The following is an 18,466-nucleotide window of genomic DNA, read 5'->3' on the forward strand; positions in this document are numbered from 1 at the left end:
TCTGCATTTCCACCAGCTATGAATGATTCTGTTTCTCCACGTTCTAGACAGTATTTGTATTCTCAGTGTTTTGGAATTTAGCCATTTTAGTGTGTAGTGGTATCTCATTATTGCTTTAATTTGCAATTTCCTGGTGACATATGATGCTGAGAAACTTTTCATGTGCTTCTCTGCCCTCTTTGTGTCTTCTTTGGTTAGGTATTTATTCAGATCTTTTGCCCATTATTAAATTAGGTTTAAGAGTCCTTTGTATATTTTGGATACAAGTTTTTTATCAGGCATATATTTGTAAAGATTTTCTCCTAATATGTGGCTTGTCTTTTCATTCTCCTAAGAGTGTCCCTCACAGAGCAGGAAATTTTCATTCTAATGCATTACAACTTGGCAATATTTTATCTCATGGATCATGTTTTTGGTATTGTATCTAAAAAGTCACCACCAAACCCAAGGTCACCTAGATCTTTTCCTATATTATAGTTTTGCATTTTACGTTTAAGTCTATGATCCATTTTGAGTTAAACGTTCTAGACAGTATTTGTATTCTCAGTGTTTTGGAATTTAGCCATTTTAGTGTGTAGTGGTATCTCATTATTGCTTTAATTTGCAATTTCCTGGTGACATATGATGCTGAGAATCTTTTCATGTGCTTCTCTGCCCTCTTTGTGTCTTCTTTGGTTAGGTATTTATTCAGATCTTTTGCCCATTATTAAATTAGGTTTAAGAGTCCTTTGTATATTTTGGATACAAGTTTTTTATCAGGCATATATTTGTAAAGATTTTCTCCTAATATGTGGCTTGTCTTTTCATTCTCCTAAGAGTGTCCCTCACAGAGCAGGAAATTTTCATTCTAATGCATTACAACTTGGCAATATTTTATCTCATGGATCATGTTTTTGGTGTTGTATCTAAAAAGTCACCACCAAACCCAAGGTCACCTAGATCTTTTCCTATATTATAGTTTTGCATTTTACGTTTAGGCCTATGATCCATTTTGAGTTAATTTCTGTAAAAGGTGTAAAGTCTGTGTCTAGACTGATTGATCCTGCAAGTGTATGTCCAATTGTTCCAGCACCATTTGTTGAAAAAGACTGTCTTTTCTCCATTGAATTACTGTTGTTCCTTTGTCAAAGACTATTTGACTATATGTGTGTGAGTCTATTTCCAGGATCTCTGTTCTGTTTCATTGACCTATTTGTCTATTCTTTCACTAATACCATACTGTCTTTATCACCATAGCTTTATAGTAAGTCTTCAAGTCAGGTAGTTTCAGTCCCCTGACTTTGGTCTTCTTCAGTCTTGTGCTGGCTGTTCTGAGCCTTTCACCTCCCATATCAACTTTAGAATCAGTTTATTGATGTCCAAAAAATAACATTCTGAAATTTTGATTGGGATTGTATTGAATCTACGTAGCAATTTGGGAAGAAGTGACATCTTAACAAGACTGAGTCTTTCTATCTATGAACATAGAATATTCCTCCATTTATTTATCTGAGTTTTCTTTTGTCAGAGTTTTGTAGTTTTCTTCATATAAATTCTGTACATTATGTTAGATTTACACCTAAGCCAGCCTCCCTCCCACCCTCCCTCCTTCCTTCTTTCCTTTCTTTCTTCCTTTCCTTTCCTTTCCTTTCTTTTCTCTTTCCTTTCCTTTCTTTCTTTCTTTCTTTCTTTCTTTCTTTCTTTCTTTCTTTCTTTCTTTCTTTCTTTCTTTCTTTCTTTCTTTCTTTCTTTCTCTCTCTCTCTCTCTCTCTCTCTCTCTCTCTCTCTCTCTCTCCTTTTCTTCCTTCCTTTCTTTCTTGCACTAATGTAAATGGCATTGTGTTGTTAATGTCAAATTCCTATCGTTCACTGCAGGCACATAGGAAAACAATTGACTTTTGTATATTGACCTTATATCCTGCACCCTGCTATAATTATTAGTTCTGGGAGTTTTTGTTGAGTCTTTGGAATTTTCTACATAGATAATTATGTTATTTGCAAACAAAGTTTTATTTCTTCCTTCCCATTTTATATACCTCTGATTTCCTTTTCTTGTTCCGTTGCATTAACTAGGTCTTTCAGGACAATGTGGAATAGAACTGGTGAGAGGTGACATAGTTGTCTTTTTCCTGACCTTAGGGGGAAATCATCTAGTTTCTCATCATTAAGTATGCTAGCATTAATTACTTTTTTAAAAACATGGAAATCAATAAAAACTAATTTAAAATATGTCTCTATGTTTTCTAGATTTTCGTGTCTTTCTTTAAAAAACCTTCCTTACTCAAAGGTTATAGAAATATGTCCCTGTATTTTCTTGATTTTGTTTCTAGTAATTGTATAGGCTTGGTTTTTTATCTGTACCTCTTTAATCCCTCTGAAATTTATTTTATATATGGTATAGGGTAGGTGTCTATGACAGATACGTACTGTATATTGGCTGGCTCAAAATTCATATCAATGACTTTTCTGGTGTGTCTTCCTGTATTGCAGAGATTCCCTTGAAGCTAGGATTCCAGATGTAATAGAGAGTTCCCCAGTTAAATGCCTTTAGGATCCACCACATCTCTGAGCCAATGACCGAGCATGGACAGAAAACTGGGGCAAGGCCATTTATTCCTACTATGGGACTCTTTTCTGGGGAATCTTTGTGGTAACCAAGACTTTATTTTTAGAGCTTCACCACAGTCTGAGGTTTTTTCTAGCCAATTCTCCCATCTTCTCCTTTTCCTTTTACAGGTGTCAGAACTATGTAACAGTCCCAAGGCTGTCCCTGCTGCTCCTGCTTCCTCTCCCCTGTTAACTTTCACAAGCTTTATCTCAGTAAATCTCTTGCCCTCTTACCTATATCATGGTGTCTTCTTCCTAGAGGACCTAAGCAGATACAACTCACATGAAGCTTTGAGTTATGGGGGGAAGAAGGCAGAACAGTCTCTATTTTCCTAGCATAGATCCTGGCAGGGGTGATGTGGTTTTGGAACAACATCCATTGCAAAACCTTCCTACTATCTGGCAGCTTCCAGATTGTAGCAGAGACATCATCTCCTTCAACGGCTCAGCTCTGCACTGTGACTTTGGAAGTTGTTCTGGTAAGCTCAACCTAAAGTCTTCTTCAACACTCTCTGCAATTCTGGCTGCTATACATAACTTCCATAAATTCCTTTCTGATTAAAATAGCTAGAATGAATTCTCCTTTCAAAAAGCAAAACCATCATCAATATAATATCTAACTTAATTTTTTCCTAAATGGGAAATCTAATGTCCAAACCATTGCCCCCAAAGCATTCTTTAACAATTATTTCCCACTGATTTAAAATGCCACTTTAGCATATACTAGATTTCCATGGGTCTGTTTCTTTATTCTGTTTCATTGATTGGATTATCTTTTCTTGTACCAATATCACTCTGAATGGATCACTTTATAGTAAATGTATGTAGAAGGGCTGTTTCTTCCTCAATGTTCTGACTGGGTCAAAATTGGCTCGGCTATTCTCGTGCATTTTTTCTTCTAGATGACTTTATAAATTAGCTTGTAAAGTTACATTTTTAGAACTTTTGCTAAGTTTTTATTGTTATTTTACCGATTTTATAGATTAATTTTGGCAGAATTTGTGTATCTCTGATACTGGATCTTCCCAGGACCAATTTGTTTATATTAGGGCAGGCTAGATGGCTTGGGAGTAGGCCTGAAGCTTGAACAGGCAATTCCAACGCAATAAGATGATTGCCTCAGTACCCAAATACAGAGGTTACAGGAAAGAGCTCCAAGGATGTCCCTGGAGAGTCCAGGAAGTCTTCACAGACAAAGAGGTAGCATTTGAGCTGAGATTTGAAGGCTGACTAAGATTTTTCCAGGGAAAACAGTGGGGAAAGTGTATCCCAGGAAGGGATAGTATGGACAATGGTACCCAGGCCTGAGATGACATGGAGTGTTTGGGGAAACTGGGCCATAATAATCATATACAGTGTATATTGACAAAATAAAAATTAAAAAAATAAAATAAATAAAATAAAAGTTGTCCTGGATCACTGAAGCATACAGTGGCAAGCATACAGAGGTGGTGCAGAAACAGGGATTGATTAGGCTGGAGGGACATTCATTTGCCAGCCATCATTTTTACCACGCACTATCCTAAGAACTCATAGAACTTTCACAGCATCCCAATTATGTAACTACTGTTACAATCCCCATTTTACGGGACAGACAACATAGTAAAAGAAAGGTTATAACTTTCTCAAAGCCATATAGCTGTAAAGTAATGGAGGTAAGAATCAAGCCCAGGCAATCTGGCCCAGGGCCATCCATATTCTTATCACTACACCACCATGAAGAGCCTCCTGTGCTTGAACCATGGAGCCTGACTTCACGCTATGAACAACAAGATTTGTTAAACCAAGAGAGAAGAGACATGGCAATTCCTTTTGCAGAAAGCTCATTCAAGCAGCAGCCTTGGGGGAAATGCTGCTTGTGGAGACACATGGTGCTTGAACCAAGACAGCTGCCGGGGGATGGAGAGGAAAGGCCGGAAAAGGAGCCATCAGGACCTGGACCTCAGGCTCAGACTCCAGATCAAACCCGCCTTTCATTCTGCATTACCATTTGTTTGTTCATTCATTCATTCATTCAGCACTTAGAGGGTGCGAGGCTGGGTGCAGGGTGCCAGGATACATCCTGCTTCTGCGCCAAGACTGGACCAAAAGCTAATGGGGTGACTGGTCAGAACTGTCCCAACAATACCATGTGACAAGACGGCCCAGTGCCTGGCCCACTCCCCTGGCTTCCAACAACATTCTTCCCACAGCCCTCCCTTGTCCACATGGGACTCACACTCTCTGTCCTCTCACCGTGCAGAATGTCCCTGTCCCTCCCCTCTCCTTTGCTCCTCGCCTTCTTCCTGCCCTCTCTCTCCCCCTCCGTTCCTTCCTTCCTTTCTTTCACTTAACAAACACTCACAGATGCCAGCCTTCTGCCAGGCTCCCACTAGGTGCTAGGGAAGCAAAGACAAGTAAGATGAAGTCTTATCCTGAAGGATTTCAGGGGAGAGAAAGAGCAAACAAACATGAGAAGGAGCTGTCAGGAATCTGTCAGGGGGACAGAGGACCACTGTGTGGTCAGTGGGGGGACGGGGGGAGCACTGAAGAGGTATGAAAAAACCTAGAATGTTCTGGAGATTGCCAACGTGGAATTGGGTATAAATGCCTAAGCTTTGGTTTGGAGTCGCACACAGGCGGAGTTTGAATCCCAGCTGTGCCATCTGTGTCAGCCTAGGCAAGTTACTGAACTTCTGAGAAACTGTGTCCTCAGGGCTGGCCCGTGGCTCACTCGGGAGAGTGCGGTGCTGATAACACCAAGGCCACGGGTTCGGGTCCCTATATAGGGATGGCCGGTTAGCTCACTTGGGTGAGCGTGGTGCTGACAACACCAAGTCAAGTGTTAAGATCCCCTTACCGGTCATCTTTAAAAAAAAAAAAGAAAGAAACTATGTCCTCATTTGTAAAATGGGGATGATGATTTTTACTTCACCAGGCTAGTGTAAGAATTAATTGAGAAAACTATTCAACAAACTATTTTTTGCACACCCACTATGTGCCAGGCACTGTCCCAGGCACGGGGATGCACCAGTGAATAAAATAAATAAATCCCTGCCCTCATGGAGCTTGTATTCCAATGGAAGGAGGCAGATGGACGGTGAGCAAACAAAGACATAGCATCATGTCAAGTAGTGATGAGTGACTGAAAAATAAAAAGGCAGTTGTGCCAGGTTGGGCTCCCTGGGAGCAGACCCTGAAATGAGGATTTGTTAAGGAAGTGCTCCCAGGGGAAACCTTTAAGGGATGGGGGAGGCAGGGCAGGTAGAGGGACGAGGCCAGGGCAGGATGAAGTCTCAGGTAAGGTCTCGCAGATCCTGCAGCAATGCTGCAGGTGTCCCAACTTCCACACCCCCCATCTCGGTTACTTGTTAAGGGGTGCACAGGGATGTAAATTTCCAGGCATTTCTGGTACCAGCAGGCAAAGCAGGCTTCAGTAGCCCAAGGACTGTTCTCTGGAGAAGAAATGGGGAGTGGGGGACGGGGGAGAAAAGAAGGAATTAAAAGAGGGAGGAAGGGAGAAAGGATATGAGCAGGGCATGAGCATTACGGAGCTGGGTCCAGCTCTAGTCCATCACTCCCAGTGCTCTGTTGCCCACAGAGGCCCAAAGATCTGCCTGTGGGAAGATCCGGCTCCTCAATGTTTGCTGATTGACAAAATGTCAGTGACTTACACTGGTAAATACTTCAGCATATGCAAGCCAGTTTCGCATAACTTGGTGACATAGGCAGGGTAGATAGCATTATTTTTATATCCTCTCTTTCCAGAATGGACACATGGTGGTTGCCCCAGTGGCCATCCTATCCACTCCCCACTGGGCAGCAGCCATGCTCTCTAGATAGGACAATCCCACCCAGTTCAGGGTTCTAAAGGCAGTTTGGAAAGAGACGTAGATGGGGAATCTGGAGATATGGGATCTGAAGTTCAGTTCGATCATAACTGGCTGAGTGACCTTGGGCATGTCCTTCCCCTCTCCAGGCCACAGTTTCCCCCTCTGTGACATGAGAGGCCTGCACTGTTGACAGATGATCTCTAGGGTTCCTTCTGGCACCAGGATCCTCATAGTTCTGAGACTCTATGTCTCCTGGCCTGTGGAAGGGCAGCTGAGGGCAGTGGAGAGAGTCTGAGATAAGGAGCAGAAAGACCTGAGCTCGGCTCCTGCTCTCCACGCAGCACCCCTGTACTCAATCGCGTGGCCCTTCTGAACTTCAATGTCTTCATCTATATGATGGAGAAAAACAATGCTTGCTCAAGTTATTTTCCCAAGTAAATAAGGGAATAAAACATGATACGACTGCAGAAAACATAAAAAGTTCGCTCTTGTTAATTATCTGTGAGCATCTGCTCTAATTTAGCATTACGGGAAGAATGTTACTTTATGTAACTTAACAGTCAGTCGTATAAGGTGAGAACTGTACCCAGAGCTGTGCTGGTAAATGCTTAACAACCAGGCTGCTAATGAGGAAAGTCCAGATCTGTAGTGTTTGCCCATTTCTGTGGTGTAAATAGTTCTGTCATAGCCCATTTCAAGCTAACCAACCTCATGTTACTGTGTGTGGAGCTGGGGAAGAATGCACACAACTGGCTTCCAGGAGCCGGAGTGAGCTGGCTCCAGTGCATCATGGACTGTATCCATTTTATTTGTGAGAAAACTGAGACTCAGAAACTAGCCCAAACTCACACAGTCCGTACCAACAGGGGCGGCCAAAACCCACACCTGGCTGCCTAAAAGCTCAGTGGCCCTTCCTGGGCTCTCTGCTGAGAGGAGGGGTGCTGCCTGTTCTCAGGGACAGAGACTGGACTCCAAGTCAGAAGACGTGGGTCTGAAGCCTGTTTCCACCACTTTCTGGCACGACCCCTTGGACGTACTACTTAGCTTCTAACCGAAGGCCTCGGTCTCCTCATCTGGGAAGTGGGAGAGAGTGCCCAGCACACATGGTTTCTCTGTGGCACCAATGAGCAAAGCTATGCTTTGCAACAGAAAATCTCAGTCTCTCTGCAACCACACCACAGTGGACAACCGGGAGGAACTGCTGACCCAGGCAGCCTGTCTGCTTGGAGGACGCAGCTTCCAGCAGGCCATAGGGCGCTCATCCCACCTCCTTTTGCCAAGGGGTCTGCAGCCAAAGGCAGGTAGAAGCACCCTGGGGCCTTCAGTCTACCAGGGCCCCTGCTCCCTCAGCCTCCTAACTCCTAACATTCCAGAATAAGCCTCCCCCCAACCCCTGCTGTCCCCCTGAGCTCAAGCCCAGCAGAAACCAGAACCCTTCCCAGAGCTTTTGTATGCATCCTAAGCTGTGACACCAAAGGAATGCTCTGGAAAAGAAAGTCAATCACCTGATGACTGTTTCATCTTACTGAACTCAGGCCTGTCCACGGGGTGAAGCTGCCTTCCACCACCACCCTAAAGGCCATTTGAGTCTCAAACCTCCCTCTCTTGATACTCAAGCAGCACAGGCTGGGAAGAGTCTTCAGGAGGGCCCAGGGCTCCTGGAAAACACACCCTGCTCTGTGACCTGACCCAGAGGAGCTCAGCTGCCCTCTCAGAGCCTACACTCCCCCAGCCTGGCTGACCTTGACAGAGGGAGACAGAAAGTCTTTGAGGACCTTTGTAAGAGGGAGACATTGTGCTCTCTTTGGGAGCAAAGACTATCCCGAAATCACATGAGTTCACACACATGTATACGCACATGCGCACACATTCACACGCGTGTGCACCCACTCCCATCATCCCCATCCTGGAGCCTCCTGGGATTCCAAAGATACAATTGTGATGACTCTGGTCCTCAGAAAAGGTGAGAAAGAGATTTCTGGGTGACCAGAGCCCCAGGGGAGCCTGTAGGGATGTAGAAGGGGGAAGACATGGGCGGAAACTTGAAGAAAGCAAGAAAGAGAAGAAGGGATGTAGGGATGTCCTGAGTGGAGGAAGGGTCCTGGGTTGACCTCAGGAGGGAGAGCTTACCTGGAGCTAAGTGACTGGGCAGAGCCCGGGCAGCTGGGGCCTTACGGAGGGCAGGTTTGACCTGGAGCCGAGAGGGGCAGGCATAGCAGCTGAGAAAAAGACCATTCTTTCTGAGTGACTGGGAGAACTCAGAGAGGGAGCTGTGGCCTTCGACAGAGGATGGAAGGAAGGGGAGGCTGGGATGAGTCCTGGAAGCCCCTCTCCAAGGGGCTGTGCAAGCAAGCAGCCAGACTGAGGCATGTGGGCAGAGTTGTGTCTTTCCCCTGGCTTTTGTGTGACGTCATCCAGAACTTTCCCTTACGTACATGCCTGAAGAGTGGTCTGCACAGAGATGGGCTGGGGATGTGGGGTACTGGGCCCTGGGTGGGCAGGGTTCAGAAGCAGGGATGGCCCTGGGAGATTTGTCATGTCTTCTTGGCATTAAGTGGGGAGGTAAGAGGCACAGAGATTCTCTCTGTGATTAGCGGGGGTGGGGTGGGGGTGGGGTGACCTTGGCAAGGCAAGCACACTGCAGCCTTTATCTGCGTCACATCCACTGACNGTGGGGGTGGGGGTGGGGTGGGGTGGGGAGGTGTCTAGTAGGCCAGGTAGCATGACCAGTGGATCTCCCAGATGGCATCACTCTGGTGAATTGGCCCTTATCCCAGACCAGGCCTTGCCAAGGTCTCAGGCCAATCGGACTCCCAAGAGACAGGAATTGCAGACCTGCTTTGGCCAATGTGTTTAGGGGCTTGTAATGCCCCAAGCCAGGCTGCCCCAGCATGGTATGGACCCCCTGGATGGCTGAGGTTGTGGGTATGGGATCTATGCACAGTCTTAGGGCCACTCCACCCTGGCCATGGTAAGGCCCAGTGACCTGCCCAGCCCATATCAGAGCATAAACCTGGCCCCTCTAGCATTTCTAGATTCAGAGACTTCCCCAACGGATGGCTGAGGTTGTGGGTATGGGATCTATGCACAGTCTTAGGGCCACTCCACCCTGGCCATGGTAAGGCCCAGTGACCTGCTCAGCCCATATCAGAGCATAAACCTGGCCCCTCTAGCATTTCTAGATTCAGAGACTTCCCCAATGATGTTGAGCAAATACTACACCCTGTGGCTCAGGGCTCACTTTTACTCTTCCCAGGTCCACCATCCCCCCCCCGCCCCACAGTGAGCCTCAGAAGGCTCTGACAGCAGCTTCCAAGAGTTGCCCTTAGGTTCTGCCCATGCAAGGGGCTGTGACCTCTCCCAAGGCAGATGTGGAATCCCCTAGAGAATATACATCTGCACCAGTAGAACATTAGGCCCACTGAGGACTCTGTAGATGTCCTTGTCCTCCCCGTGCAATACACAGATGAGGAGCCTGAGGCACAGAGAGGGGTGCGGCTACTCCTGGGTCACAGAGTCTATTCAGGGCCAACTCCCACTGCCTGTTCCTTCTATCAAAGCTCACTCTACCGCTCCCTAGATCCTGCTCTGGCTACTGAGACACAGGACGATTTCCTGAGCCCAGTCGAGGACCCCCCACCCCACCCTCTTTTACAGGAGGAGCCTTGGTTAGGGCCGGGTGAACTCTGGCCAGGGCAGGAAAGTGCTGTCTAAACATGCTGTGGGGCCTGCGTGTCTGGCTGGCTGTCACCCGGGCCAGGTGGGCCTCTGACACACAGCAGGAATTTTCCACTGGCGCATCCTCAGGCTGGTTGGGATCCAAGGCATTTTCAAGCCTCTTTTTTTTTTTTTTCACTCCAGTTGTCTCCCCTGCCCCGTGAAGATGAATCCTGGAGTCCAGAGCATGGGGGTCTTAAACTCTCAGGGAGACTTCAAGGAGCCCCATCTTCTACCACTCAGGAGCCACCTGTCAGCACCTAAATATGGAACTCTAGATGGTAAGAGAAAAAAAGCGCTTTAAAAAAATCTACCCAGACAATGAAATTGAAGTTCAGAGAGAAGGATGACATGTCCAAGATAGGTCAAACACAGGTTTGTCTAACCCTCACACTATTCTATTTCCACTGAAATAGAGAGAGTAAGAGCTAAGGTCATTGGAAGGCACCATAAGCCACATGAGGGAGTTCCAAAGATGAAGCTGCAAGTGGGAGCTGAGCCATCATGTGAGGACACTGCCAGGTCACAGGAGAAGTCTCCAGAATGGACGGCTGCATGTGCCAGTGACACATGTTTCTCCAATGTTCATGTTATTCTGGCCTACTAGTAACAACTCCAACAGCTCTTTCCCACAGGCAAGGCCAGTGACCTTCAGGGGACTGTGACCTTTCATCCTGCAATGCAGTGGCAGGGCTGTTTCCTGGGTTGGGGCAGACATGCTCCATCCTGTGTCCAGAGCATTCTTTGGACAGCAGTAAGGGCCTTGACCTGGTAAACGTGTGGAGTACAGACTGGAAGCCTGGGTCTGTACACTGGAGACCAGCGGGGCTGGAGCTGAGTCTAGTGGGATTGTTGTCAAGCCATGCAGGGTGCCACAGTGGGCAGCCACAGCAGGAGGCTCATTCCAAAGGCAGTGTTCCTGGTGGTAGGGCAAGACCTGTGCCTGCAGAACAGGTTCACAGCCAAGGGGAAAAGACTGACCCTACAAGCTGAAGGGCATTCTGCAGTCTCCTCCCTTGGCTCCTGGCAATGGGTCATAACCAGCTGGGGCCAGAGCTTAGGCCTTCACAAAACGGGACATCAGGGAGACTCCAGCCTGTTCAGGGAGGTGGGCAGGTGGGGAAGGTGACAACAGGCAGACCTGGACTGCCATTTGGCCTGGGCAACTTCCTACTCCCGTGAAACCCCTAGAGCCAGGTCCTCAGTTACTAGCCCAGTGCTTCCCAAGTTCTGTGAAATAAACTCAAGTGTGCTACAGAAAAAAGTTTTTCCATGGTCAAATAAGTTTGGGAAACCTGGTTAAATCAATCCTGGTTCCTCAAATGTATTACACATTTCCTGCCCATCTCCTAGATGGTGGTTCTCAACTGGGGGTAAATTTGTCCCCTAGTGGACATTTGGCAATGTATTTAGATATTACCTAAATGTCTAAATGACTGGGAGGGTGCTACTGGTATCTAGTGGGTAGAGGCCTGGATACTGCTAAACATCCTCCAATGCACAGGACACCATACAACAAAGAAGTATCCAGACCAAAATGTCAAAGTGCTGAATGAGAAACCCTGTCCTAGAGCATTGCAAATTCCCCCAGGGAGGAGTCTAGGGGTCACAGTGTAAAGAACATTTGTCATTCTTGTGAGACACCCAGCATCTGCTCCCTGCCCCCAGGTTTAAGGGTCTCCCCTGTGTGTTGGGGCAGAGGCTGCCTTCCAGTACCGAATCAGAAAGTGGCCTGTCCACATTGCCCTGCCTCTCTTGCAGCTAGGGCACAGGCACAGGACCTCACTTCACCAACTAGATGTATTTTCCATGGACTACGCAGAATGTACTCCACAGCAGTGAGGGCAGTGGCAACTCCGATCTGTTCCTGGAGGCTGTGGCGGCAGCAGTGGTTCTGGACACTTTGGACTGGGTACTCAAGGGGAGACAGACATCAGTGCTTAAGATGCAGCTGATCCTTCTGTTAGATGGTGTTTCCTCATCAGGGGAGGAGACTGGGAGCCCAAGGAACATAAGATGAAGGGAATCCACTCTCTGGGGATCATGGAGGATTTCTTGAGGGTGGGACCAGCAGAGCAGCAGGAATGAGCAACATGGGGAGAGGGGTGAGCCAGGTGAGATAGGGCTCATGTGGGGACAGAGACCAGATGGAGTATGGAGGGTTTGGGGACCTGAAAAAAGGCTCCAAAAGCCAGGGGTGCCCCCAGGTGGGGCAGGTGGACCTGAAGCCAGGCTGGAGAGGTAAGCGGGAGGGGATCCAGAAGGGCCTTGCGGTCAATGTTAAGAATCCAGGTCCTCATCCTGAAAGCAGTGGGAACCATTCGAGGGTTCACATTGGAGCCATGTGACCTAAGGCTGAGGGGAATCTGAAACTGGGAAATAGGATGTGGCTCCTTCAGTGGCCGAGGCCCATGAAGGGAACCTGACCTCAGGTGGGAACTGCGTCCAACTGAGCTAAAAAGAGGGGTGCAGAAGGAAAGAGAATGGACTTTGGGAAGCACCTCCAGTGTGCCCAGGCAGCATGCTGGGTGCTTTACATGTGACTTACAAGAGCTGAAGTTAATCATAAAAGAAGCCCTGACCCCACGCAGAGCCAGATCCCATGCTTCCCCTCACTTCCCACTTCCCCCAATTGTTTGCTCCCCAGCCTGAAGGCTGTCAGAGAGGCTCTGGGAAGCTGGAGGGGAGGAGATGGGGGGTGGAAATAAGCCAGAGCCGCTCCAGAGAGTGGGCTGGGAAGGAATCTTAGAAATCAGCTGGTCCAACCAACCCCTTTACAGATGAGGAGACTGATGTCTGGAGTTCAGTGGCAGAACTGGAAATAAAGCCCAGTTCTTCGACGGCTCCTCCACTGCTCTTTCTGCTGCCCCGGGTGTGTGTGCACAAGCACTGTGTGCATGCACATGTGCACGTGTGTGTGCATGAGTGCAGGTATGGCTGGGACGAGGCCATCCATCTCTCCATCCTCCTGTAATCCAGGTTGGCCGTGATGTCGGCATGAATTAAGATGTTTATAGAAATGAAAAAAAATAATGCTTAGGAAAGAAGTTAATCTTCATATTGGTGTGTGTGTGTGGGGGGGGGCAGTTTCAAAAGGTTAATGTCTTGATTTTTTAAAATCTCTTTTCTGTTTTATTCACCATATTGGTGTGTGTGTGGGGGGGCAGTTTCAAAAGGTTAATGTCTTGATTTTTTAAAATCTCTTTTCTGTTTTATTCAAAGAGGATTTGGTGTTCTCAGTCCCAGCTGGGAGCTTAAGAAAACAGAACAGCGTTTCTAGGCCTGCTGCCTGTCCCTGCAGCTCTAGGCCCCTCTTGCTGGACCTGGGGACAGGGTTGCCTGGAACCTGGCCTTGGCTCAGGCCAGCTCCATGCCTCAGTTGCCCTCTCTGTACAGAGGCCTGGGTTTTCCCTTTCTGTCTCTCTCCTCACTCTTGGGGAAAGGGTTGGTCCAGCCCAAGAGCTAAAGGCCACAAACACAAGAGGCATCTTTTCCCCTGGCCAGATTCCTAAGCCTCAGATTCCTGCCTGTCTGTCTGGCTATGGTGTGGAGCTGGTTTTCCCAGCCTTTGTGAAAGAAAGAGGGAACAGAGGGCTGCAATGTGCCAGTCCTTACTCAAAGACTGCTGCTTCCCTTATCTCACCTAATCCTCCCAACTGGGTTACAGGCTGGGCAGGGGCGGGCAGGACTGGTGCTCCTTCCTTGGCCTCACGCCGCCTCCTTGGATCCACTCTGGAGAAGCAGAGCAGAGTTCTCCAGCCAGGAGGCCTGTCGGGACTCAACTCATCAAGCATTTATTAATAGACCAGAAGGTTTGCTTGGCATGGTATTAGGGGACAGAAAAGGACCACGGAGCCCGTGGGGTGATTCCATTCTAGCCTCTGGGCTGGGCCATGGTCCCTCCCCCAGGGCAGTGTCAGGCCATCATCAGACACCCCTGGGCCTCTGGCAGCCGTTTTCCCGCTTGTCCTTGGGGATCCAGCAAGTTACAGCTCATTCCTTTAGCCCACATTGTTCCTTAACGACATCACTTTTTCCATCTCCCTGACGGCACTGTGCCCTTCCGCCTGAGCGGGCCTCCCAGCTGATCTCCATCTCCCTGATATGCTGAGGTTTCCAGGGATCACTGGATGGCACCATCTCTGGGTCATCTGAGATATGTGGGCTTATAGCCCAGGTACCCCTTGTGCCTCCTCACGGCGACCCAGTGCCATGACCAACACTCATCCATGTGGTTGGATGGTCCCCCTTTCCAATTATGCTGAGGTTTCCAGGGATCACTGGATGGCACCATCTCTGGGTCATCTGAGATATGTGGGCTTATAGCCCAGGTACCCCTTGTGCCTCCCCACGGCGACCCAGTGCCATGACCAACACTCATCCATGTGGTTGGATGGTCCCCCTTTCCAATCGTTGAGTATCCCGGAGATACCACTTTTCTCCCAGGCACCCAGCTCAAAGCCTCAAAGGCATTCTTTAATCTGGGCACAGATGTGAAAATCCTTCTAGTCCCTGTCTGGGCTGGGTGCCTGGACACTGTGCAAGGGCTGGGCTGTGGACAGTTCTGCCCGTCCCTCACCTCCACCCGGGATGGATCACCAGCTTGTTCACCAGCAGTTCTCTTTCCTAGCTCCTTTGCAAGCTGGAGTCACTCGGCCATACCCACAGCTCTGCCCTGCTCCCTACTCTAGGTCAAGCATCTGTCTCTCCTGGGGTGAATGCAGGTGCTGGATCCTAGCCCTTCCTACAACTTTCTTCTCTGAGATATTCATTCATTTTTGCAACCAATATTTTTCTAGGTTCTAACAATGTGCTATGCCCAGTGTTAATAGCACCTTCTGTTTTACTCACCCATTGTTGCCTAGCTCTGCCTTCAATCATCTTCCAGTGAGGGACAGTGGCAGAGAAGGAAAAGCACAGCAGACTGATCTGAGTTTGAATCTTGAATCTGTCATCTATTCAACTGTAAGAGCTTAGGAAAGTTTTCTCGCTGTGAGCCTCAGTTTTCTCATCTGTAAACTGGGAACCATGCCATCCCTAGGGTTGCTGGGAGCACTAGGTGCATTCATATATGTACCAGGTATACTTCTGGCATAAGGCAAGAAAGAGCCTGGTGCATTTGGAGGAACTGCAAAGAATACAGAATGGCAGGTGCAAAGAGCCCTAAGGGGAGCTATGGGGGACAAGGGGACAAGGCCAGAGGGGTGGGCTGGGCAGATCGTGCAGCACACGGAAGCCACACTGAGGAATGTGGACTTGGCTCTGAGGGCCGCGCACAGCCAGCAAGGCCACGATCTCATCATGCAATACCCCTTCCCAAGCACCCTTCATGTCCCCCCACTGCCTCCAAGTAGCAGTGCAGGTTTTTTGGGCTGACAATCAAGGCTTTCCAACAACCTCCTAGTCCAGCCTTCTCTCTCATCACTCATGGAATGAGATGGGGAATAAAGTAGCTTCTTTACAGCTTCCCTCTCAGCAAATGGTTAGTATCGGGTGTGGAGGAGCAGGGCAATCCAGCCTGCTTCCGTACTCCAGCCTTCATGTCCTGCCTCCCTCCTTCTCTTCTCCACTGAGCCTGATCCAGGAGAATCAGCTCTCCTCGAGCCCAGTCTCTGAATCAAGGTTGCTTTTTCCCCCACCTCACCCCCCTGTAAATGCTCAAAGGCTGTGCGTGACCTAGCAAGGCCACTGGTTGCCAATCAGCGCCAGGGCTCCGCTTTGAGGAAAGATCAAAGCTCTGGTCTAATTACATGGGCACCAGTCATCTGAGACCACCAAGGCCAGGAAAAGCCGAAAGTTTGGTTGCCCCATGATCTGCTCCAGCAAGGCCACCCTGCTCTCAAAGTCACAGCCCTGAAATCACAACAGAGAGATGGGCTGGGTGGGAGAGAGGGACCTGGGCCCCAGATGTTAATAACGTTCTTGCCTTTGAGTAAAATAGTCTGTTAGTTTCACATTCATCACCTCACTTGGAGTCTCCCAACCACTCTTGAGGTAGGATACGTAGAGACTGCTCTCCCCGTTTTCCCATGTTGTAGAGGAGGAACCTGAGGCTCAGAGAAGGGCCATGGCTTGCCCAAGGTCTCAGAGCTGGGCACTGTAGAAGTCTCTTGCCTTCTGGTCCCTTCCACTGGGCTGCTTGTCTAGTGATTTTGGGTTGCACTGGTTGCTTGGTACCAGCCCAGAGTCCTAGAGCTTCAGTGTTGGAAGGGACTGATGTTTAAAATCCCTCCTCAGCATTCTGACAGCATCCAAAAATCTTTCAGGGAGTTCTTCCTCTGGAAAAGGAATACGCCATGTGAACCAGTGTGGATAGAAAGGACCTGCCATGGCCTGCACCTCATCTGTTTTCATCTTGTTCATGGCCCCTCATTTCCAGGGACCCCTTCCTTTCCCGTTTGTCAACATTCTGAGATGACCCAACTTCCTCGATGAATCTGGAACTCAGAAGTCACTAAATTATGTTTTAAAAAATTATGGCCTTTTTTCTGGGCACACACACATTTTATAAAATTTCTAGAGGGAAAAAAAAAAGGAATACCAATAAGGGATTCATATCTTTAAAATATATACTACTTCAGTTATTTTTGAAAACAAAGTGTGAGTAGTTAGATCCCTTAGTAAGTATTTCCAGGTTTGGGAATTTGAAACAGGTTTTTCTGAAGCTGGTCAGCTCACCTTAACTTGGACTAGAATCCAAACCAGCTGGGCTAGAGGGACTAGAGTTTCAAGCCTGGAATGGATTCTCTCTGATCCATCCTCTTCATTTGACAGATAGGGAAATTGAGGCTCAGATGAGAGAAGTGCTCTCCCCAGTGAAATTAAGCTCCTTGGTGGCAGAGCCAAGTTTCATTCCAGGACTTTAAGTACCCCTCAAGTGCTATTTCCATGGTGCTGCAGCCCCTTTGTGGCCTGAGATCTGGCAGCCTGGGAAGAAGCCAGGGGACCACTTTCTGAGCAGCCTGCCCAGGTCTGGACCTTGGGCTGCTTTGATGCTCCGACTCACGCATGTGTCTGGCTCAAACGGCTGTCCCTTTGGACTGCTGTAAGGGGATGATTAGATGTAATTGCTTTGCCTAGAGCAAGCTATCTGCTTAATAGAATCAGCTCCCAGTAATTAGCCTGCCAGAGGCCCATTTCCCCTGCTGGAGTCCTAGGGCCTCCAGGCTCTTACCCTGACCTATGCACATTGTTCATCTGTAGACAGCAGGGTGTAGGGTGTATGTCAGTGGGCTTTGGGCTTGGGCTGGGAGCAGCTGGGAAAAAGCAGTGTTGTGGAGGTTCAGCAGCAAGAACTCCAGATGCAGTCCTTCCTGAGGCCTGGGGCCAGGGAATTACAGCATTTCCAGATTGGAGGGACACAGAGACTGGCACAGACAGACTGCTCCATAAATGTTGAACCAAACCCAACTGAACCACAAAGGGCATCTAGTCCAGCCCCAAACTCAGTACATTGAACAATCAAGTCAAAAGGCATTTCTTGAAGACCTGCTATGTGTCAGGCACTGTACTAACTCCTAGGGATCAACCAGGCTGTACTTGCACACCTCCAGCGACCTGGAGCTCTTTACCATTCTGGGCAGCTCATTCCTTCTTCGGGGTCATGGAGAATATTCCATCTTATGTTGAGCTGAATGCTCTTCTCCTGTCACATCACCCCCATAGATTACTGCCCCCCCGACCACACAGAGCAAAGACAATCCCTCCTCATGTGACAGCTCACAAGTCCCCTGTGTCTTTTCTCCAGGTTGAACATCCCAAGTTCTCTTAGTCAAGCCATATGCCTCATGCTGGTGAGGCCCCTCATTAATCTGATCAACAGGCCTAGAACCTGCTTCCGTTTGTCAATTGCTTTCTCCCAGCATGGTCCAGAGCCCAGCAGCTGGGACCACAGGAGTCAGGGTTCCACCCTTGGCAGAAACAACTGCAGTCCTGGCCAGAACATGACACTACCAAAAGAATGCCATAGTGGCAGCCCTGTCCCCTCCACTGAGGGAAGGACACCCAACATCTGCTCATCTGGGGCAGAGTCGCCTCTCTTGCCCTCTGCCCCACCTCGAGACACACACACACACACACACACACACACACACACACACTCTGTGCCGTGCACGCTCACAGGCACCACTCAATACTTGCTGGCTGATTAATCATCGCAAGTGCTCTTATAATTATTGTGTTTGGTGCTGAGAACAGGCTGCCTCTGTTTGCTTCTCAGAAGCCATAAACCTGCAAAGAAGGATTTCAAGATTTGTGAGGCTGTTCACTGTATCTCCAGGCTCACTTTTTTCTTTAGCAGTAAGATGTTTGTCAGGAAATACAGGTCATGGCCACTCCAGAATTTCTGCAGA

At 48.3% G+C, this 18,466-nt stretch overlaps 1 protein-coding gene across 1 annotated transcript in view; it reads left to right on the top strand.

Annotated features, from left to right (window-relative positions):
- Positions 1-12,262: 12,262 nt before the first annotated feature.
- Positions 12,263-18,466, top strand: part of LOC103602444 (potassium channel subfamily K member 3-like) — a 54,680-nt gene continuing 48,476 nt past the window's right edge. Inside the window, exon 1 of the mRNA XM_008586843.1 lies at positions 12,263-12,356. Within this exon, the coding sequence (XP_008585065.1) occupies positions 12,263-12,356 (94 nt within the window). The remainder of the gene's footprint in view (positions 12,357-18,466) is intronic.

The sequence above is a fragment of the Galeopterus variegatus genome, unplaced genomic scaffold (genome assembly GCF_000696425.1).
Source record: "Galeopterus variegatus unplaced genomic scaffold, G_variegatus-3.0.2 Scaffold4154, whole genome shotgun sequence".
In the NCBI taxonomy this organism is placed as follows: Eukaryota; Metazoa; Chordata; class Mammalia; order Dermoptera; family Cynocephalidae; genus Galeopterus; species Galeopterus variegatus.